Source organism: Danio rerio, chromosome 8 (assembly GCF_049306965.1).
Source record: "Danio rerio strain Tuebingen ecotype United States chromosome 8, GRCz12tu, whole genome shotgun sequence".
NCBI lineage: Eukaryota > Metazoa > Chordata > Actinopteri > Cypriniformes > Danionidae > Danio > Danio rerio.
Window position 1 is genome coordinate 20843427 of NC_133183.1, and position 24377 is coordinate 20867803.

General features: G+C 36.4%; 1 protein-coding gene across 11 annotated transcripts in view; it reads right to left on the minus strand.

Moving 5' to 3' along the window:
- The window catches only part of sema6bb (sema domain, transmembrane domain (TM), and cytoplasmic domain, (semaphorin) 6Bb), a 286338-nt gene that overhangs the window by 43148 nt on the left and 218813 nt on the right, over positions 1 to 24377 (minus strand). For all 11 annotated transcript variants that reach the window (XM_073910233.1, XM_073910241.1, XM_073910243.1 and 8 more), the window contains 3 exons: positions 7948 to 8079; positions 7690 to 7839; positions 2948 to 3127 (listed from right to left, as the gene is read on the minus strand). In XM_073910233.1, the coding sequence (XP_073766334.1) occupies positions 2948 to 3127; positions 7690 to 7839; positions 7948 to 8079 (462 nt within the window). The remainder of the gene's footprint in view (positions 1 to 2947; positions 3128 to 7689; positions 7840 to 7947; positions 8080 to 24377) is intronic.

The following is a 24377-nucleotide window of genomic DNA, read 5'->3' on the forward strand; positions in this document are numbered from 1 at the left end:
CTGTCTTGTATTCATTTGATGTATATTACAAAACAGATCTATTTACTTGAGAAGCAAAATTGGGTGATTATGAAAATCATGCACAGACTATATTAGACTCTACAGAATATTTGTTGAAAACATGTTGACTCAAACCATTTAATAAAAATAAAACAAATTACCTATGGCAATATAGTTAGAAAATAATTAGAAATATGGGAATGTTCATAAATATATACACTCACCGGCCACTTTAGTAGGTACACCTGTCCAAGTGCTCGTTAACACAAATTTATAATCAGCCAATTACATGGCAGAAACTCAACGCATTTAGGCATGTAGACATGGTCAAGACGAGTTACTGCAGTTCAAACCGAGCATCAGAATGGGAAAGAAAAGGTATTTAAGTGACTCTACACGTGGCATGTTTGTTGGTGCCAGACGAGCTGTTCTGAGTATTTCAGAAACTGTTGATCTACTGGGATTTTCACACATAACCATCTCTAGGGTTTTACAAAGAATGGTACAAAAAAAGAGAAAAATATCCAGTGAGCGGCAGTTCTGTGGCCAAAATTGCTTTGTTGATGCCAGAGGTCAGAGGAAAATGGCCAGACTGGTTCTAGCTGATAGAAAGGTAACAGTAACTCAAATACCCAAACGTTACAACTGAGGTGTGTAGAAGAGCATCTCTGAACACACACATGTCCAACCAGGCAGATAAGCTACAGCAGCTGAAGACCGTACTAAGTGCCACTCCTGTCAGCTAAGTACAGGAAACTGAGGCTCTAATTTTCACAGGCTCACCAAAAATGGACAATAGAGGACTGGAAAAACATTGCCTGGTCTGATGAGTCTTGATTTCTGCTGCAACATTCGTATGGTAGGGTCAGAATTTAACATCAACAACATGAAAGCATGGATCAATCCTGCCTTGTATCAATGGTTCCAGCTGGTGGCCGTGGTGTAATGTTTGGGGGGGATATTTTCTTGGCACACTATAGGCCCTCTGGTACCAATTGAGCATCGTGTCAACACCACAGCCTACCTGAGTATTGTTGCTGACCATGTCCATCACTTTATGACCACAGAGTACCCAGCTTCTGATGGCTACTTCCAGCAGGATAACGCACCATGTCATAAAGCGTGAATCATCTCAGACAGGTTTCCTAAACATGACAATGAGTTCACTGTCCTTAAATGGGCTCCACAGTTACCAGCTCTCAATCCAATAGAGCACCTTTGGGATGTGGTGAAACGAGAGATTCGTATCATGGATGCACAGCCAACAAATCTGCGTGTGCTATCATGTCAATATTGACCAAAATCTCTGTGGAACATTTCCACTACCTTGTTGAATCTATGCCACGAAAGATTAAGGCAGTTCTGAAATCAAAAGGGGGTCCAACCCATTACTTGTAAAGTGTACCTAATAAAATGGCCAGTGAGTGTATATGTATATAAAGTGGAGATTAAAAATTAAAGATCAAAATAAATTTTCCAAAATTATAGGTATTTTTTTCTAGTTTTTTTTTTTGCAATTTGCTTTTTTTATTAGCAACCTCCCTTTGTGCTACAATCTATTTGTGCTGTTCTCCATATTTGATCGTTTTCCAAAAAAGTTTTTTTCAATGTTAATATTTTTAACTAGGCAAGCCATTGGAAAACAGTGGTTTATTCTGTACTCAATTGACCAAAAAATAGGGGAACAAAAGTACTTTTGTTCCAGCCATCTAAATTAATTTTAATTTCCCTGCTCTGTTTAAAACAACTTGTGCTATAAAAACACGTTTCAAAAACAGTATATAATTATCATATATAAATTAAAAGGTATAGACTACAAGGGCTTTGCCATATTAAGGAATATTTTTGTAATTTTTATTTTCTTTTTTAATCAGCATATTTTAAATTCTTTAGATCCATCACTTATTTAACACATTTAATTGGCAGAGTTTTAAAAAAACAAGCTGCGAGACATGAAAAAAATGAATGAATTATAGCACAGCTCTTTTTTTAAGCATCTAAAACATGTAATGAAAGAGAGAGACCATCAGAAAACTGATTTGAGAAGGAAAAAACCTTCTCTCCTGACACATGTGAGTAGGAGAGCGAACCAGAAGACGTATGAGATGAAAATGAACCGCTGCTATAGTTAGATCACAGAAAACAAGTCAGAAAAAAAGCCAAATGACTTACACAGAAGACAGCAAGATGAAAGGAAAAGCGGTTAAAAAAAGGGACTGACATCAATTAACACTCTAATTCTCCATCCTAATTGTGTCATTGTTTGCTTCGCTGCAGTGTCTTGATCGATATGGATGATGACAATGGCATTTTTGAGCGCTTTCTCCCGGCCGCGGTCTCCCTGACCCTGCGCGTGTCAAACGGTTTACCTCTTTTCTGCCATCTGATGAGAGATGGCAGAGGTTATGCAAGGCCAGCATGATCGGAGCCTGATCTGATTACTCCATCCACACTCCTCTGATTAGCTGGTTTCCCACAGCGCTAGACACAGCTAACACTGTCAAAGCCGACATGCTCACACACACACACACACACACACGCTTGCACTCCAGCTGATAAATTACATGTGAAGTTTCAGCGATTCATGCTGATTCATGTTTTATCAAGGGTGCTTGTTTTGCTTAGCTAAATGTTTAGAAATTAACACCCCGCAGACAGGTTCACCTGATTTATAGCACAAAGCATGCAAAAAAAACTTTGTTTTCTTTATAATTAGGATAGAGAGAGCGAATGTGAGGAAAAAACAGACTAAAGAGCATTTAGTGTGCCTGGATGAAGAAAACGCAATTAACACTATATCCATGGAAAATGAGTGTTTCTCACTAACTCCTAGCGCCTTCAGCAAGGGATAATGACCAGCTAATGTCCTCCATCTGTTTGCACACCATGATGGGATTCTCCACTATGAAACAATCACTAAAGAGTGCGCTTGAACATCAACCTTTACCTGTCAGGGTTGTAGCCTTCAAATTCCTCAAGGAACACGTTGTTGTTGGTCACGGTGTTATCCCTGTTAGGGGTGACCAGAAATTTGAGGATGGTTCCTCGGCTTGATCCCAGGAAAAGCACTGTCTGGTTCCCATAAGGCCCGGCGTTTGTGTCCACCACCATCTTGTTGAGCTGGTATCTGAAAGAGACAGCACACAACTTAATTCGTTCTCGAAATGAGACCGAGGGGGAAGAAAGACGTTAAATTATGAACTAAAAGCTGCTGCCAAAAAAACAAAATGCACAAATTGCGAAAAAGCAATTTGCATTGACAAACTGACATATCTTGAGCAAACAGTCCAAACTGCTCTGCTATGATGATTCAGCTTTCTAAAATAAGATGATCTCCCAGAGTGTTTGAAATGACACAAACAACTTGTCACTATCATTTTGTTGTGCCCTGTGGGACGCTGAGAAACCCCAGCTGCTGAAACTCCATATAGTCTCTGAACACAGAGATTGGACAGATACTAATGCTAGCAGACATGAAGTCCCGGTCAAATGTTTTGCATGCCTCTTAGAGAACAAAAGCTTAGTTTAGCGTATTTAATGGATAAATAATGCTCATTATTTTTTCTATTTAGATTAGGTATGTGAAAAATCTCACTAAAAGCCCATTCTGAAGCTTAGCCACATGCACATGAAATGTCCACAGACTACTGTCTGAACGTCTGATGCATAAAGCACACAACATGGGAACATTTCAGGAGCTCCGAAATCATTATCCAATTACAGGATTTCCAGGAGATGTGGAAGCACCTGGAAGCAAAGCCTTCCTGATGTCAAAACCCCTCATGAAGGAAACAAGTCCCAAATCGTGTATACACTACCTGACAAAAGTCTTGTCTATCCAAGTTTTAGGAAAAACAAATAATAACTTGACCTCTAGTTGATCATTTAGTATCAGAAGTGGCTTATATGAAAGACAAAGGCTGCTAGATTACGCTTATTTTACCAAAATACAACATGATCATGACTTGATTTTTAACTATTTAATTAGGACAGTAAGCTCTGACTTTGCTTAGACAAAAGTCTTGTTACTAAACAGAAATAATGTAGAGTATAGAATATAAAGTCATGCTGCAGTGGAAAAGGTGGTCCCAGAGTTCATCAAGATTCTTTAGATTAATCTTCAATGCCTCCTCTTTCATCTTACCCCAGACATGCTCAATAATGTTCATGTCTGGGGACTGGGCTGGCCAATTCTGGAGCACCGTGACCTTCTTTGTTTTCAGGAACTTTGATGTGGAGGCTGAAGTATGAGAAGGAGCACTATCCTACTGAAGAATTTGCCCTCTCCTGTGGTTTGTAATGTAATGGGCAGCACAAATGTTGTTGATGTTGCCATCTACTCGGCAGATCTCTCACATGACCCCAAAGTGAATGTAACCCCAAACCATGATTTTTTATTCACTAAACTTGATGAAACTAGACTAATTTCTATGAGAATTTTGAGTCCATGTGGATTCCAATAGGTCTTCTACAGTATTTGTGATGATTGGGATGCAGTTCAACAAATGATTGTCTGAAAATCTACCTTCTGTCACTTTTCCAAATGATTAACTAGAAGTCAAGTTATTATTTGTTGCTCTTACAACTGTGATTGACGACAAGACTTTTGTCAGGTAGTGTAGATGCACTAGTTTACACCATTGTGTAAGAGGTGTACTCACACTGAAAATTCTAAAAGAATAAGTGCACTTTAAATCCCTTATATTCACCTTATTCTCCGCCGACGAGCGGGCGCTGCCATTTGAATCTTTTTGGCTCGAGACCTCCGGTCTCATTCACTTCCATTAATTTTTTTGACGTTAAAAACTGCTCGTTACGCTGCTTGATGTTGCAATTTGTTATTTTCTAATTATATTATTCTACTTGGTCTGTATAGTCATGCAAACATTTGTTTGTAGAGCAAGTAGTTTGACCATTTTCTGCCATTTATTATTCCTAGTTATTTCTCCCATAGGCGACTGAATCGGAAGTTCGAAGATAATCGCGAAAACAGGCGCACTTCCGCATTTTAGAATAAGGTCAATAGCAGAAGAGGAGGAGCTATCGGGCGCTAAGGTTGGATTACTTATTTTGGATTGTGCATGCAAAACTCTACAATGAAAGTCATTTTGCCACCTCCCAATGGTTGTATTCACGACACCCCAACCTAATTTCAACTTGAAGTTAACCATATTAACATCTATCTTGATCCTGGAACAACATTCCAATCAGCCAATCAGAATTAAGAGATATGTTTACCGTTTATCTTAAGATTAGGCCTATGGTTAGGTTTATTCACGTCTGCAAGATTTTTATCCAACTATTAATTATTGAATGAATCACTGGCTCTACCCTTCCTACACTTCAAGAACTGTACTCTTCCAGAGTGAGTAAAAGGGCTCACAAAATTACTCTGGACGCCTCGCACCCAGCACACTATCAGTTCGAACCGTTACCGTCTGGTCGGCACTTCAGAGCACTAAGCACAAAAACAGCCAGACACAGGAAAAGTTTCTTTCCTCAGGCCATCTACCTCATGAACAGTTAAATGTTCCCTAACTGTGCAATAACCATGCAATACTTTCTCATACACACTTGTACACAGCACCTTATAACAATACACAATGCAATACTTTCTCCATTCGCATTTATGCACAGCACTGTACTGTATAACCTGTATATTTATAACAAATCTGTACATACAATTCAACATCCAGATTTTTTTGACTGACTGCATCTCTGTTTAGTGTTTATCAAATTTTTTTAAATATTTATTTTGTGTTGTCACTTGTCACTTTATGTACACTGAAAGCTTCTGTAGCCAAAACAAATTCCTTGTGTGGGTGGAGCACAGTTGGCAATAAAACTGATTCTGATTAATCCCTTCAGAATTTGGGAATAATTTACAGTCATGGTTGGGTTTAAGGGTTGGGAATAGGTATGGATTACATTTTCAAACAAAAATGGTGTTCCAGGATTAACATAGATGTTAATCCAGGATCGCATCATACTTGGCAAAATCATGGCGTGCACTTACAACAGGTACAATTTATAGGTACAAAATACAAAGGTTCAAAAGGTGCAAGAACAAAAATATTTGTGTTACAAAAGAAGGGCTTTACATTAATGCGGGTAGATTTCAGCTCTGGCGGGTTAGACAGACACCTCCCCTCGCCACTTTGGCTGGTTGGAAATCTCCAGGGTTCGACAATAAGCATGGCCCAATATTCGGGCAAATGTGATTTTAGAATCGAGAAGGAGCACGACTGACAAAAATAACTATGTTCGCGCGTACAAAACAGCAAAAAAGAAAGTAAATACTGAACAAGAGGATGATCACTCGCTCGCATAGGTGATGTGATGTAATGCGTGCGACTGTAAAAAAGCACGTGCACCTGTTTACTTGCGCAAACCAACCATGCCTAAAGGAAGCGCAACTGGTTCCCTTTAAAATAGACTGGACAAAGAGCGATGATCGTTCATCCACAGACAGTCCAGCTGCTTTCCAGAGCTCAAGATAAAAAAAAAAATACATATTGTTTTGTAAGTAGCAGTGGTCACTGCTTTCATTTGAATTATTCTTTGAACAGATTATTAAAAGGCCTATATTAACTGTGTGCACGTGAACATCCTTTTATTATCAAACACAGTATGTTTCATCTGCTTTCATTCGCTTACAGTTATTTTTGTTCAAATGGTTTAATTATATTTTATTTTACAATAACATTGCTTTAATGGGGGATTACTCCTTGTTTATGTGTAGTTAACTGGTGGTCTGGGATTTTTAGCCAGGACAGATTACTGTGCATCTTTTAGATACATGACAATAATCATTTTTTTAATGTAATGTTTTTTAAAGAAAAGTTTTGTTGAATTTTTTTTGCGCACCTATTCAGCTATATTTTCCTTGTTTTGACACATTAAAAATTGAGAAGAAATACTTATTAGGTGTGATCAGAGATAAATTTGATAAATCCTTAATTTTGAGCCCTTAAAAGTAATGTGAAATGAAAACTTCAATTGCATTGCGACACAAACCATTTGCTCATGCACACTGAGCAAGCTAATACACAATACACACAAGAAGTTAAACCTAAACCAAGTCATTTTAGCATACCAAAGTCAAATTTATGCATATAAAAAATATTTTCGCAACAAGAAAAGTGTGGCTAGTGAAAATGGCGAGTGGCTACTAGTATTGTTGGAAATCTACTAGCCACAGTGGCTGGTGATCAAAAAAGTTAATGTCAAGCCCTGTACAAAAGTGTTACATTTCGCATGTATAAGAGTATAGTGTGTTATTTGGGATGCTACTTGTGTTCTATTATTCTAGGGACATTGGGTCTCAGTCACTAATTATTGCAATGTGGTAAAGCAGTACCAAGTGTGCCATGCTTGCAAAAAATAAAGTGAGTCATAATAACCACCTATATATACTACTAATAATATTGGGACCTTTAATTATACAACATAAACAATTTTAATGTTATATTTCACCCATCCTGTAAATAAATAATCTATTTATATGTAGGATACTATGTGCATGCTTATAATGCTCTGGGAATGCATGATTATTGTGTATGTGTGGTATAAAATCATTTATACATTTAAAACTAATTTTAGAACATTTTTGATGAATCATCACCCAATAATGTTTCAAAGGCATGTCAAGACCTGAATTTAACAGTAAAAGACCCATTTTGACCTTACCTGACCATGGTCCTAACAATCCATGGTCTCTGGCCAAGAGATGGGACGGCTTCATCCATCAGTGGATGAGTTTTGACAAACGTTAGCATGTCATCAGGGAAAGAGTTGGAGGAGTTGAATTTGGAGCCTTGTACGGCACAACCACCCGGCCTGAAAAATCCACAAACAAAGAGCATTATTATAAACTTTCTCTCAGCAGGTTGGCATTTAAGGACATAAAACACTCTCTGGAGTTGTAAATGTCATTTCATTTTATACCTCGGTTTGGGCAGAGCCTCATCTGGAACAGGTGTCCATATCGATTCAGGCGATTTCTGCTCTTTAAATCTTCCATCAAACACTCCAGCCAGCTGCTCCATGTCGAAAGCACACACCGCAGATCCAGGAATACTACAAAAACATAAGGGATACATAATATACAAATGCGATATCCTCAAAACCGTACAGTTTCCATGATATTGCACTCTGCTGGAGGAGGTTTTGCCGCACCAAATAGATGGCATTTATCACAAACATGTTGAAAACTCAGCCTTGAATAGATCTGTATGCTGGGAAGTTGGGCAGTCAATTCAAGGCAAATAAAGCACAGAAAATTGTCCAGAGCTGTCACAGGAAGCCTTGGTTGACTGCAAGCGCTTCCACTCACTGACCTTTTCCTCCCACTGTGGATCTATTCATGAAGGCAGCAATACACAGATGCAACGGCAGGAAACATACTTGGGTTTCTCCAATAATAACACAAGTGTCACAACAGAAAGCCACATGATGAATCTGAATTAATTTAAAAGTGCCAAGACTAAGAGTCAAGCACACACAAAGACATAACACCACCACTAGCATAGAAAACACTACAATAGAGCAATAAACATTACCTAAATAACAAGAAAAACACCTTAAAGCATATTAATTTTGACAAAAATATACCTTTAAATTGAATGACTGAAGTAAATTGTGCATCTTGGTCTTCTGTGAAACATAAATATTTCTAAAAAGCAGGCCTGAATAAAAAATGTGATTTTAAAATAAAATATGTACATCATGATGTTAAAAAAGTACACCCCCGGCTTTAAATGTGCTGTTGGCATCAGTCAGTGTTTTTATCTTTTATAGTAGTTGTGCACAAGTCCATCAACTGCCCTCAGGGTTAAATGCTAGATCTCAAAATCACACAGCTGCTGTTGGAAAGTGTTCAAATATGCAAAAAAAAATGCTAGAAAAGCAAAGAGTGTGCAGAACCTGAAGGATTTTTTAGATAAACAGTGAGCAGATTTACTGTCGGGACTTGTAATCAATCACGAACCTCAACATCAGTCAAAAGATCCAGGAAAATATCAAGCAATAACATAATGTCAGTGGGTTCCAAATGGATATTTCGCCTTCCAAAGGACACCATGGAAAGCAATCATGGCTGCCATATTAAAGCATCATTCCAAACAGAAGCTTAAAACTGGCCATTTCAAAAGGCCCTCGAAGAAAAGGAATTAGAAGGGTCAACTGGATGGACACTTCAGGCCCCTATGGTCCTTTGCATAGGGAAATTGTTTGATGTTGACTAGCGCATTTCATTTGGAAAGGGTCATCTCTACGCCCTAATCCCTTCAAAGCTGTTACTTCACTGGGTAAACCCCTCAAAGAGAGTAGGGCACAGGGATGAACCCTTCCAAATGGAATGCGCTGTGTATCATGATTGATGGGTATGCAATCTTTCAAATTGCTTCATTTTTGTGAAGTCAGTATTTTTTTTTGTACGAAAACTTTCAAAGTGGAGATTTCACAGTGATGCATTAGAAAAATCATTTGGAGGTTTCCAAATAACCTTTCCATTAACAGTTTTCCAATGAACTGCTTTCATTTTCATTTTGCACTGCAAAAAATGTTTACTTTGATTTTGGTCCTGATTCTAGTCTAAATATTTAACAATTCTTAAATCAAGTTGCATGTTCTAGACAAGCAAAAAAAGAGAGAATTTTAAATTAAATTATGGGCTTTATTTTAACGGTCTAGGTGCAAAGTCTAAAGCACATGGCGCAAAAGCATTAAGGGCATGTCCGAATCCACTTTTGCTATTTTAAGAACAGAGAAATATGCTTTGTGCCCTGGCAAATGGTCTAACAGGGTTGTGCTTATTCTCTTAACGAGTTATGGGTGTGTTTTGAGCATAACATGCATTAAACCGATCGGAATCTCATCTTACATTTCCTTTAAGAGTCAGTTGCTTCCTGCCATGGCGCATTTGCTATTTACATAGCGGACTTTTTAAGTAGAGAAACTGAACGCTTTACTAGCAAAAAAAAAAAAAAACTGTTAAACAGACTATCTGCAGCACGAGGATAAAGAACAAGCCTTCTCCATTCAACCACTTAACTTTCTCTTTACTTTTACTCTTTACTTTACTCCTTTACTTTCATGGAAAAGGAAACATTGTACACTCCACCGAAGACATCTATCAGCCAACATATTTAATTTTGTTGGTTTAGCGCAAAGATTTGTTTCAAAACTGTTTCTAAATTCAGTTCTAAATATGCATATAATAAATAAAACTGCTAATAATAATAATAATAATAATAATAACATTATTCAAAAGCAAATTGTCATGAACAAACTAAAAAAAGACCCCGAGATGAAGGCATGGAGGTAGTGGATTTATATTTATTTAGAAAAACATAATTTTTGTAAAATTTTAATCCTTTTCATATGTAAAGGTATTTGGGTATTACTGAACATCCTGTGTATATTAAGCAATGTGTAAGCGTTTGGACCTGAATAGGCACATAAATAACGCACTTTGTTCTGGACTTTAGACTAGTTATTAGTTGGTCAATGGCGCAGTCTAATTCAGTTCCTCAAAATAGAAAAGCGTCAACCATGCATCTTAACACACCTCATTTTTAGACTGGCAAACCCATGAGTCGACAAAAGTGGCGCATGAGAATTTGCTTTTTTAACAACGTGACAAAACGTGAAAATTTGGGCAGCACTGGTCTAAAAAAAGCAACAATTCATGCCATACACTTATTGCGCCGTGTACAATAGGGTCCATTATGTCAAAAGGAAGTGAGTTTTACCTTAAAAGAACTAAAATAATCTGCCAATAGGGTAAGCAGCAAATCATATGTCAAAACTAAAAAAAAAGATTAATTTGTTTACACCACTGGCAGAATATTTTGGTTGTTTCCAGGAAAAACTCGCTTCATTTTGACATATTAGGCCCTATCATACACCCGGTGCCACAAGGCGCAAAACGTGCTTGGCATGTGGCTGGCATATTATTTCTTAAGAAAAAAAATCTAAGTAAGAAAAGCATGCTTTTCAGTGTGGGGTGCACTGAAAAAAAATCGCTTGACAGTATATGAAAGCATCTGTTTAATAAAATTACAATCAGTAATAACTTAAAATGAACATGCAAATCTCTCTTAGTTTGTTAACATACACATGCTTTTTCTTTAAGTGGTATGCAGAACTGCTTTTATATACATTTTGTTAATCTTACACATCTCAATTTTTCCATCCAGCATTTTGCTATATATGCAATATCTCCAAATTTGCACAAAAATACTATTATCCCGGTTACTGAATGCACCTTTCTCTCCTCCAACTGCGATGCCAAGCTTCGTTCTCTAAACTGTCCTGAAGTGATTTGTCTGTGCCGAAGTGACAGCTTTCAGCACTTAAAGACTTTCAGAGAGAACAGAGAGTCACAGAGGGTGAGTCAGTTCAGTTCTTGTTTACGCCCACTCTCTCTCACTCTTTCTCTCTCTCTCTCTCCTTTTCTCACTCGCTTCTTCCTCCTTAGATTTCCTAGCTCTGACATACCTTGTAAGTACAAGCCACAGCTGTACTTCCATGCATCCTTGACACAGGTGAGTCGTGCTCTGCTCTCTTGAGCTCTGTATCTCTCACAGTCGTCTTGGAGCTCCAATAAATGCCTCACAGATCTAGCGTGCCCTGAACAGATCGACACCCACACTGATCCTGGTGAAGTCGCACATGCTGATCTGGGCTTTGTGGCCCATGTAAGGACTGCTTGAGTGTGGTTTGTTGGCTTTGGAAGAGAATTAATGAGAGTCTGTACAGCTCAGGGGCAGGAGGAAGGACAAACAGCTGTTTCCAATAGCATTGAGGGACACATCTGTCACATCTCCACTAGTTTTATTCTGTTGTGGGATTGTATGTGATGCCGTAGGGTAGATAGCAGCCGAGAGTGACCTTCTGATTGACAGCGCTGAAACTGTTCAAAGTGTTCAGATTCAGCAGACACAGTGACGAGACATAAACATAAGTCAGGCAATTTTCTGACAAGGCCTCATTAGCCTCATGTCAGGCTGATCATCAATGTCTGACACACTGCAGACCCTCCGAAATGTCTGACAGGTAAAGAACTCGCAACAGGGACAGAGTAAGACTTCCTCTTTTTAATGCAAGATTATATTTAAAAACATTTTTACAATTTTTTTTTTGAATTCAGTATCTTATGGCCCGTTTCCACAGAGTGGTACGGTACAGTACGGTGCGCTTTTATGGCCATTTCCACTGTCAAAAGGTACCAAAAAGTGAATCGTACCTTGGCACTTTTTGGGTACCCTTTTGGAAGGCTGCCTAGCACAACAAAAGGGTACCAAAAGACGAAGCTAGCTGAATGCTGTTGGTTTACAGAGATACTTCACCATTGCGTATACAAGCAGGAGAATAAAAACAAAGGCAGCGCCATTTTTAAATATACAGCCGAGACATTACACCGTAATATTATATACATATAATAATGAGCCATGGTCGACCCAAGCTTAAACAAACCTTGTCGTTGTCTTGAGCAACAGTCACAAAGCCAAGTAGAAGCACAGAATCTACCCTGATCCTCATAGTTGTTTACAAGGCCGTCTAAAGCATGAGCGGTTTCGCTTTCTCACTTGCGCTTGCCGCGCGTCTAGATTTGAAATAAAGAACTTCTTGAACTGATGATAATAATGTGCGTGTGATTATTGAAGTGCTTCTGACATCCTTTCAGAAATCGACAAATGCAAGAATGAAGCGCGTAATAACAAAGGAGCAAAATATTTTTCAGCAACCTAAGCCATGAACAAGCTTCCATGTTTAACTATTATCATCACCTTTTGGACTATTATAAACTCGGAATGACCTAAGTACTTTCTAACCAGATATTACATGTGCTGGTGAAGATTAAAGATACAGATGAGAGGTTTGCTCTGACTGTTATGTTGTGTGTTTTTTAACCCAAATAAGGACTAAATGTATGCTGTGTGTAGATTTTCTTTAATGGGTATATCGAAGACTGTAAGAGTCTGTATGTGTTCATATATGTTGCATTTATTTATTTTATATAATTGCAGATGATATAGTAGGCTATTTTAGGCTAGTTATAATCAAATCATGTTCATAGAAAGCTTAGTAATGAACATTTATACACAAGTATTTTGTGAAAAGTGCTTCTTATGATATATTACTTTGACATTTCCTCAAGCGAGAATGACGTCAACTGAAACTTTCTGTAATTCTGTAGTACACCATGTCTACCATTGGAACCATTTTGGCAGTGGAAACGCAAGCCTGATAAAAGTGACTCATACCGACCCGTACTGTTCTGTACCACTCAGTGGAAACGGGCCATAACATGGCATTTTTGTAGTATTACTTGCAATTTTTGATAAATTATAAAACTGTGAGGAGTTTAAATCATTAATTAGACTACAGACTAGTTACATGAATGTCAATAGTAATTCATTCATTCATTTTCTTTTCGGCTTAGTCCCTTTATTAATCGCCAGAGCAGAATGAACCGCCAACTTATCCAGCATATGATTTACGCATCCTATGCCATTCCAACTGCAACCCATCACTGGGAAACACCCATGCACTTTTATTTGCACTCAAACACTACGGCCAATTTAGCTTACCTAATTCACCTATGGCGCATGTCTTTGGACTTGTTGGGGAAACCGGAGCACCCGGTGGAAACCCACACGAATATGGGGAGAACATGCAAACTCCACACAGAAATGCCAACGGACTCAGCTAAGGCTCAAACCAGCGTTCTTCTTTCAGTGAGGCGACAGTGCTACCCACTGCACTGCCCTGTCAATAGTAATAAAATTTCTAAATATCCTAGTTTCGGAACAACTCATTTTAAGTATTAAAAATATCAACAAAACGGGTTCAATTTACCTGAGAATCTATACTGCATAAAATAATATCTCATTTTTATAGACTGTGTCTTGAACATGGGTTTAACCAGCAGATTTTAAGATTGTTTAAAATTAAAACAAGTGAAAAAAATACACTCATGACAGAGATTAATTCCTTTTAAACAAGTCTTAATATTTTATGCAGTGTTGCTTCTCAAGTACACTCATCTTTGACTTGATCTTTACGTATTTGAAGTGGGAAAAAAAACAAAAACTTCAATTAATTTTTTGCAGTGTTCATTGGATTTCCATAATATGAAAAATTTAAAATGACATAAGACTGAGTAAAACCATTCCAAAAATATTATGGATTGTATATTTATATTATTATTATTGATTGAACTATTATGAACCTATTATGCAAAAAAAAAAAAAAAAAAAATTAGTGGTTTAAACAAAGTTGTGTGGAAACAGTCTGTGAATATAACCAGCTTCTAACGGTAAAAATCTATTAATTTTATTTTTTATAATCACACTTCATATAAACAGTCTGCAGAAACACTTAGATTGACATTATCTCTTTGTACATATCATCAAAGTAGGAAAGCCCCGCCCATTAAGGACAAATTCTCCCTCATTAGCATAAGACGTTAGTCTTGTTTTTGAATCTGCCACTATGCTGACACATAGGAATTCGTAGCTCCACCTTCTTTTGAAAAGAGCACAATCTCATTTATATTTAAAGCGACAGTCAAAAAAATAGCACAATTAATATCAAAGCCTAAAAGGGGCAGATTCAAAGAGTTAAAAAATATTATTTGTGAGGTATTTTTAGCCAAAACTGCACATACACATTCTTTGTACAGCAGAGACTTATTTTACATCTTCTTAAAAGGGGCATGATAGGGTCCCCTTAAACAATTATACCATATATGTATAAAAGCAATGACCGGTGAAGGAAATCTGACAGAATAATTGTATTATCAGCCAAGCAAAAAAGCAGCGTTTCTTTTTCTGCTTTCTGTATCTCTCATTTTGAAGCTCTGTCAAAACGTTTCACTGCTCCTCATTCCCGTTTCACCTCTCCACCTTTATGATCCCTCTCTGTCTCCACTCTGTCTTTAAATATCCCTCGGCGCCCTCAAACCAGAGCATGTGCCTCTCCAAAAGGTTCTTTCATGTCCTCCTTCAGTCTGAACACTGCAACAGTCCACCACCGTCTCACCTGCAGCCTCTCATTTACAACAATCTCACTCCATCCCTCCTGCTCCGTTTGGAGCCTCGGCCTCACGCCTCGAACCATCAGGAGCTCAAATGAGATGCAAACACCTCTCTCTCCTGTTGCTCGCTTTCTCTGAGAGTGAAAACAGTCTTCTGAGGAGAGAAGAGCCTTGAAATCTTTAATATGCATAACGGTTCTTTGGAACACATCAAAGAATCCTCTTCTTTTCAGAATCTATTATTCCCTCTATATGGTACTTCAGTGATTGAAATGTTCTTGATGTTACAAATATAAGTTCTTCTGATCATTTTTGGGGGGGGGGTTCTTGTATTTGATCTGCACAAGCACAGTTTGTAAAACAGACTTTAATAATACCTTATGTTTTGTGACTTGTTTCCATATTTTAAATCTGATTTATGTTTTGTTTATCTTGAACTTCCATTTAAAAAAAAGAGTGTTTGTTCATTAGACTGTTTGATCAAATTAAAACACATCTTAAAGGAATAGTTCACCCCAAATTTTTAATTCTGTCATCATTTACTTTTAAATTTCACTTGTCAAAAACCTGTTTGAGTTCTTTATTTTAGTTGAACACAAAAGATGGCGGAATTGGATTAACTAAACTGGCTGTATACGAGTGCTTTTGTGTATGTGAGTACTGGGTTGCGGCTGAAATGGCATCCACTGTGTAAAATATATGCTGGAATAGTTGGTGGTTCATTCTGCTGTGGTGACCCCTGATAATTTAGGGATTAAGCCAAAGGAAAATGAATGAACACAAAAGATGATATTTTAAAATGTAGGAAACCTGTAACCATTGACTTTCACTGCATTTGTTTTTCTTTTATAAAAGTCAATGGTTACAGATTTCTCCAAAATAATCAATTTTTGTGTTTGGAACAAATTGATGATGAGTGAATGTAAGTAAATTTTTATTTTAGGGTGAATTTTTGGATGTTCGAGAATGATTTCTGGCATATCCTTTATTTGTCCAACTTTATGTTACACTCTCAGAAATAAAGGTATGCGAGCTGTCTCTGGGGTGGTACGTTTTCAAAAAGTACACATTTGTACTTAAAGGGTCCATATTGGTATCTCAAAAGTATATATTAGTACTTAAAAATTTTAAGAGGAACACTTTTATACTTTTTAGGTACTAATTTGTACCCTTGAGGCATTAATATGGACCTTTAAGGTACAAATTTGTACCTTTAGAAAAGGTACCACCCCAGTGACAGCTCACGTACCTTTATTTCTGAGAGTGTAGATGGCCTAAGGTACTAGGTGGTAGTACCTACATAAAACAATAAGTACAAAGTACTTTTCGTGTTCATAGTGTATTGTAAAACACACATGGTGCTACTTAAGTGGGAAAAAGGTAAGGTTAAGCATAGGTTTGGTGGTAAGGGTTGGTTTAAGTGTGGCTTATGGTGTAAGAGAGGGGATCTCAACAGTGTAATTATAAATTTAATAATTACAAGCATTAATTACAGATGCATTTACAAGCAGTTTTTTTTTTATATAAATACAATGTAAACATATGTATGTACACAATAAGTGCATTTTACCAAATGACTAACTTCCATTTAAGTATATAAAGTGCCCTTAACTACTACACTAATATTAATTTGACACTGTAGACTAGAGAATCCGATGCTGATTTTTTAGAAAACAGTCTTATATTTGGAAGTTTTATTTTTTTTTGTTTTTGTTTTTTTTACAAAAAAAGACAAATTTTCACACAATTCTTGAGAGTGACCAAAACCTCAGCTGAATATTCAGACCATAGAAGCAATTAAAGAGGACGATAGAGCAATATTAGTATGTGTTCTAGCTTGTCCCAACCCTAATTACACAAAACAAGGGTCTAATTGAGTAATTGTTACGGAGATTATTAAAGTAGTTCATGTAGTGGTAGATGTCATTGGTATAGTAGTAGCAGAAGTAGTAATGGTGTGGTTGTTACAGTAGTAGTAGTAGTCGTTGTTGGTGTAGTAATATCAGTAGTAGATGTTGTTGATGTAGATGTAGTAGAAGTGATTGTGGTGGTGGTAGTAGTAGTAGTAGTAGTAGTAGTAGTAGTAGTAGTAGTAGTAGTAGTCGCAGTAGACGTTGTTGTATTAGTTGTAGCAAACGCTGTAGTATCAGTAGTGATAGTCATTGTTATAGTAGTATCAGTATTAGTAGACATTGTAGTAGTAGTAGTCGTGGTTGTGGCTGTAGTAGAAGCAGTAGTAGTTGTAATATAAGTAACTTTCTGTAGTAGTAGTTGGTGTAGCACTTGTGATTTATTATTATTGTTGTCAGTTATTACTGTTGTCCTTTCTTTCTTTTTACTCTCATATTTACTATTATACATTAATAAGCATTGTTGTTACTCCCTACCGCTGACTGGTTTCTTTTTATATGTTTTATCTATATCTGTGACACTTGCTTCATTTATTGACTGTTATTGTTTCTTATGTATGTACTCTGACCTGTCCACCAAGTTACCTTCACATGCATACACACACTCACACGCACACACTCACGCACATACCAGTACATGACTATATTGTTGTTGTTTTTGTTTTGTTTTGTTTCATTGCTTTGTATTTGTTGATGTTTTCTTGTATTTGTATGATTTTTGCATATTCTAAAAAAAAACAAAAAAAACAAGGGTCATAAGCAGAATAGAAAATAACATAATATAAGGATGAAAGAATATAGAATAAACAGCACAGAATATAAGAATATAAGCCCATTATATGAATGACTCAAGCTATGTCTAGGAATCAAACTATCTCAGACACTTCTAAGTGAGCTAAGTTTTATCTTGAACTCCTAGCAACCACACAGAAAGGTCCTGGAAATCATCCTCAACACCATAACACATGCTTGACTCTGAGCTCTGGGGTTTGCCAGTTCATCTCTAGGTTTCCAGTCATCTACTACAGTCCATGTGCAAAAAAGAGAAAGCTATCAGTGTATTGATGTTTTTATGGCAAATTATAAAGGGGAATCACCATGACTCATTTTTCCAGTCTTCTAGTTTCTGGAAGTATTTTTCCTCCTGCATTTTCTCCCCAAAGATTTAAAACATCTTTCAATAAAGCGTTCTAAGACACGAACAAAACCAAACACCTCCGAGATGAATCATAACATTACAAAGTTTGATTTGAAGCAGAGAAGTACACACCCTTCAAAAGCTGGACTCTGTAAAGTTGTTTTTAATGAATACTTTTGTTGAGAAAGGATGAAATTAAAAAGCTATATACAATTTCACATTTATTGTTTTTTAAATCTACAAAGAGCTACGTTAAATTGTAAATACATGCTATAAACAGTTCTATGGAGCAGCTGTTTTCCATATTATTAATAATGTGAAACATATCTTGAGCAAAAGATCATCATAATAAGGTTATTTCTGAAAGATCAGGTGACATTGAAGATAAAGTAAAAATGCTAATGTTTAATCACAGGAACAAATTAAATTTTAAAATATATTGACGTTATTTAAAATTGTAAAATAATTTAAATATATTAACATTTTACTGCATTTTTTAATTATGAAAATACATCCACTCTGAGCATAACACACTCTCAGAAATAAAGCTACAAACCTTTCACTGAGGTGGTACCTTTTCAAAAGATACAGTTTTGTACCTCACAGTTTTGCAGATTTCTTTGTGCTGTTTTCTTTTACAGCGCATTGTGTTCTGCATACTGATTTGCTATAGACCATTGCAAATTAATCTCTTGCCAAATTTACATGAATCTTCGATTGGTAGCAGTGTGACGCTGAAGTGCTGTACTGTATGTTTGCAAGTTTTCTACATAACAAACCCAATATTGTTGACGAAACATTCTGCACTCACAAAGGCACCTGCGGTAGCACTCAAAAGCCAGAGGAAGCATCGCACAAAAAGTTGGATTTCTGGACATGCTAAAGGAAGGTAAAAGTTATGCGACTGTAGGGTGCCATTATAGAATAAACTAATCTTCGGTTCTTTATATTCAGTTTTACAGTCTAAAAAAATATAAAACAATTAAAAAATTAATTTGACTACCTTGTGGATTTCACTCATTGCGGGTTATTTTTAAAACGTAATTTCTGGGATTAACGAGGGACCATTGTACTGGTGCATATTGGTACCTAAAAGGTACTAATTTGTACCTTTGGGTTTACAATTTTGAAGCTTAAGGGTACTATGAGGTACACATGTGCACTTCTTGGTACAAATGAAGGTACAAATGTTCACCAGGTAGGTACAAAAATGTACCTTTTAAAAAAGTACCACTACACTGACACCTTTATTTCTGAGAGTGCAGACTTATGCTTTTGTTATTTATATATTTTTAGAAAAATAAAGAACAGACAGACAAACATGTCATGTAACAATAATCTGTGCAAAATGTAAAATAAAGCATAAAACAAGAGAAAAAGGCAACATACAAAACATATACTGTATGACCTACAAAAAGACACAGCAATGGATGTTTCAAGAGTTCACACTTAGATATTGCTTGATAATGTAAGCTAGTTTGGCATGCTGTCCTGAGAGAAAACCCTGAGCTAGGAGATAATTGAGAATGTAAGGGGGTGTACGAGATCAGGTAGTTCTCGAGAGCTCCACCTGGTAAAAAAGAAACAGGGGGAAGATGGGGTGGATGGGGGGTCTTTTCGAAAAATGAAGATAAGGGAGTAGTTTTAGTCAAGCTACTTATAGTGAGTTTGGATTAGTCAGATTAGTTTACTAATGATTGCCGATGGGAGACCAGTGGCGATAAATCATATCAGGCGTTCCTCTCAAAATTAGTTTGTAAAATTTCACAAAGAGAGAGCAAAAAAACATACAAATCTTTAGAAATTAAACAACATTATTAGTCTATATCTTGAGTAAGAAAAAAAAGATAGGGTCTCGCATTTTATCAGATTTTGCAGAGTTCGCAGAGGATTCCCATCTAATTCTTTCAAACTGTAAAGTGGAGGTGAGTCCAAGAAGCCAGTCAGAAAACAAAGGCCTCGGATTTTTCTTCCAGAAACATTTTCTTCCGGATAACTTTTTTAGGTATGATGAAAATGATGAATACTTGAAATATTTTGTAACAGTAAACATGTCAGGCTAAAAAATTCAAATGAATCATTGACTTCTGTTGTCTTCAGTAGTTTCTAAAACAGATTTATTTCAACTTGAAAAGGTGTTTTTGGATATCTTTAATGCGGGAGATACTGTTGTCCTAAAAATCTTTAAAAAAACATAAAAAACAAACAAAATTACATATACCAAAGAAATGGTAAAGCAAAAAAATGCTGGCAGTTTTAAAACCTTGACTTTTTAAACCACAGTATACCTTGAAAACGGTTATCGTCCCATGCCTAGGACCAAAAAAAATATGTGCTAAAGTACCCTCTGCAGCTTTTGTCGTACTTATCCACTTTTAAACAGCAGAGCACACAAAAATCTAAACAGAAAGAAAAACACTACAATACATAGCATATTTTACAAAGAAACAAACAACACCTACAAAATATTACAATCAGTTACTGTATTTGTTCAAATCCCCAGCCCCAAGTATGAGCAAGAGCAAAAGTGATGCTTAGCTTGACTTGTTTAGCAAATCTGAGCATAAATATTTAAAATCAGGCTGAGAATTTAAATCTCCTCATGTATAAATAATCTGCGTTTAATATGAGAAACAAGCTAAATGTTAAAAACCCTCAGAAAAGTCCTGTAAACTCTGTGAGTCACTGCTTTTTAAGACAATCCACACTTTATTACTCTCTTTCCCATAACACTCATACGCATCTCAACCACATCCCAACATGCGCTCTTCTCATTCCCATAGTTCTCCCCTGCTGCTGTGTCTGCCACGCACTAACCGGCTCCGGCAATTTGTCTGAAAGCTCTTTACCAGACCACACATCCTCCCGGCAGGCCAGAGAAGCCCCCTGCGCTGTTTACAGAGGACTGCAGCTGCAGACGCCAGTGCTTGTACAGCTGGACGCTCCCAGACACTGCACCTCGCTGAGCCTGCGTGCATCCGTGCCCTCAGGATAAGAGCGAATGAAAGGAGCCCTCACAGATAACAGCCTGCTAAAGAAACCGCTTTTAAAATAAGACGTGGGCTAACAGGCTACGCTTAGGCTAGTGGGATTTTTTTTTTGTGCAAAGATGGCATTTAAAAACCACAAAACCGTTTCCACTTGGTTTCAGAAAAGATTCTCACTATACTGCACTATATATTCTATAGTAGCTAATTATAGCTTAGATTCAATTACTAAATAAAATGCAAATTACAATGGCTTTCAATATAAACAGTTGATATTAAATTGTATTGAGAGGAAAAAAAAGGTCTTTATACATTACTATTTAGAAGCTAAAAGAAAGCTAGAAAATAATAGTAACTATCCAATTTCAAAATTGTATATGACCAAGCGGAAACTTCCTGCTCTCCCTCGTGAAGCTAATACAGATGTAACAGAAACTGCAATTCATTGAAATTCCACTAGGCCTGGCTCCATAATAGAGCAGATTTCTATTGACCCCAATGTTAAAATGACCAACTTTACAGCAGAAAAAAGGTATTTAAAACCTGGCACAAAAAACTATTTGGGTGCATATAGCTAATATTTCCCTGAAACCATTCAAGTGGCCTCCATTTCCAAGGTGAGTGAAATTATATACTTATATCTATACATGTATTTGTTTTATGTAAGATAATTTATCATTTATAATTTTCTCTAGAACTTGAAAGCACTCCACAATCTCACAGATTGATTAGCTGTAGGCTCTGGAACAGTCATCTGAAACTTTCTCATACAGTGTTATGCCTGGATTTCATAAATAGACTTGTATTAACAGAGACTATATTTGAAGCATTTTAATGTAAATCGTGTTTTCCTCCTTTAGAAAAACATCATAATAACAATAACAATAAAAATAACACATGTACTACAACAGTGTTTTTAAAAGTCTAAACACTTTTTAGATATAGTATACAACCAAGCACATGTGGTCAGAACACAAGCGAGTTGCAGGTAATAAAGCATTAAGCGTTCCTCCCAAAGAAAAGCCTGTCTAAGCAAAATGCTAGCAGGCATCTGTAGCTTTGCTCGAGCTCTGTCTCTTTGCCCTCTCTCTGTCTCGGTCGGTGCGATGATGCTCGAACAAAATGGCAACGGTTGGCCACGCCTACTTGTAGCTTCATTTGCGCTCTTTAGAAACCTATGGGTGACGTCATGGATACTACATCCACATCTTTTACATTCTATGTATGTCTCATTCCAGAATTGTAGATAAAATTCAAGCATTTTTCATTTGTTTTTTCTTGAACTTGAATTATATACCTGTACAACAAGGCATAATTTACAGTAAACTGAAACCATTATTAATGTAAAATAATGCAGAATCCTTAAATATAACAGGAAACATTTGAATCTTTCACTAATTGTTTAATCTTTTAAACCACCAACAGGGTTGACAATATGAGAGTTGAACGTTTTGGGATTTAGCTTTAGATTCTAACCTCAAACCAGGTACCACATGGCAAGTCTAAAACAGAATTAGTTTTTATTATTAAATAAAAATACAAATTATAATTTGTGTATTTGTTATAAAGAACCTAAATTGTGATGGTAGATATAAAAAATTAAGTGTTGAACACGTCATGTTTTTTTTTCTGGGAATAATATTTCTAAAGGAGATGTTGACATGGAATTAAACCAGATTTAGGTTAAAAACCCAAATAATACAAACATAGAAATAAAACAAAACAAAACTAAAAAAATCTGATGTGTAATAATAATGAAACGACACAAGAACAAAGTACTGAACCACTGAAATGTATTTAGTATTTTATATTAAAGGCTTTTTTTTGGTGATGGCAGCTTCTGAAAGACACCTTTCATATGGGGAATGAAGTCACATACATCACTCAGATGTGATTTTTTTACAGACTTCAACAGATTGTACAAATCTTGATAGTTCTGTGGGTCTCGTCTATAAAATCTGATCTTTATTTTGCATTTTCTATTGGATTCAAGTCAGGTGATTGCCTGGACAATTCAAGCAGCTTTATTTTCTTTCTCTAAAACCATTTGAGAGTTTCCTTGGCTGTGTTTTGTATTATTGTCTTGATGAAATGTCCATCCTGGTTTCATTTTCATCATCCTGCTAATGCAGATGTTGGACTGAAGCAGCTAATATTAATTTACAATGGCGAAGGGTAGAGGATTGCTGATTAACTACAGTGATTTCAGCTGCTGTTTGAGCTTTTACTGCCTTTTTATCCAATACTTTTCCCCTGTTTCATTTTATTTTGTTACACAAAACTTCATTTTTAATTTAATTAAATTAGCTTACTTTGCATATATGGATTTCTTTGGTTGTTTTTAAATTTAATGTCAATGGCTCCTTACGAAATATGTTTTCTGTGAAAAATGCTGATGTGTTCAATCCTTATTTCCATGATTTGTGTGTATATAAAATTAACAAATCAGCTATAGTCTGAGCATATAAACGTGTAGCCTAAAGAAAGCTAATTAAATAAAGCTAAACAAACGTCTCTCACTGGGAACAAATACTTTTTTTTATAATAGATAATGTTACACTGCAAAGGCTTTGTACATCACTTGTGGTCTAGTGACCTTTTCCATTTATGATTGTTTAAACTTGTATGTGTATTTTCTTTGAACTTGAAGCACATATCACAAAGTAAAATAATGGTCATATAAGAGAAGCTTGACGAATTAGAGAAGAAAACATGATGATCTAGAAGACCAAATCATGGAGAAAACAAAAACAGCAAGCCTTGGTTTCCAAAAGTCTCCATTTTCAAGGGTTAAAAACACCAGTGCAAGTGGCAGGAATACTGTAGCAAAAACTGTGCATTTTAAATGTTGCCTTGGTGACTGACCATCTCATTCAGTCGTCCTTGAGCGAGTGTCTATCCCCAACATGCATACTGTAAATTCATCCTTCATATTCTTCTATCTCTTCCCACTCGACCCCCCCAAAGCAACCATTAGCAGACTGAGATGTTATTAGAGTTGGCATTTGCTGAAGTTTGGCCCCTGCTCTGACACAAATACACATTTGCATGCTGGGAGTTCTGCCCTTCCTCCATCATCATTGCAATTCATTTGTCACTCTCAGACACGCGCGCGCGCGCACACACACACACAAACACAGGTCTAATAAAAATATTACTCGCCATACACGTTCTTGCACACATAGTTTAACTAGAACTGACGAGGTGTCTGAAATATTAATTTAAATATGATTCACTTTCAAATACAATAATAAAAATAATTAGATTATATTTAATTAAGTATAATTAGATTATAT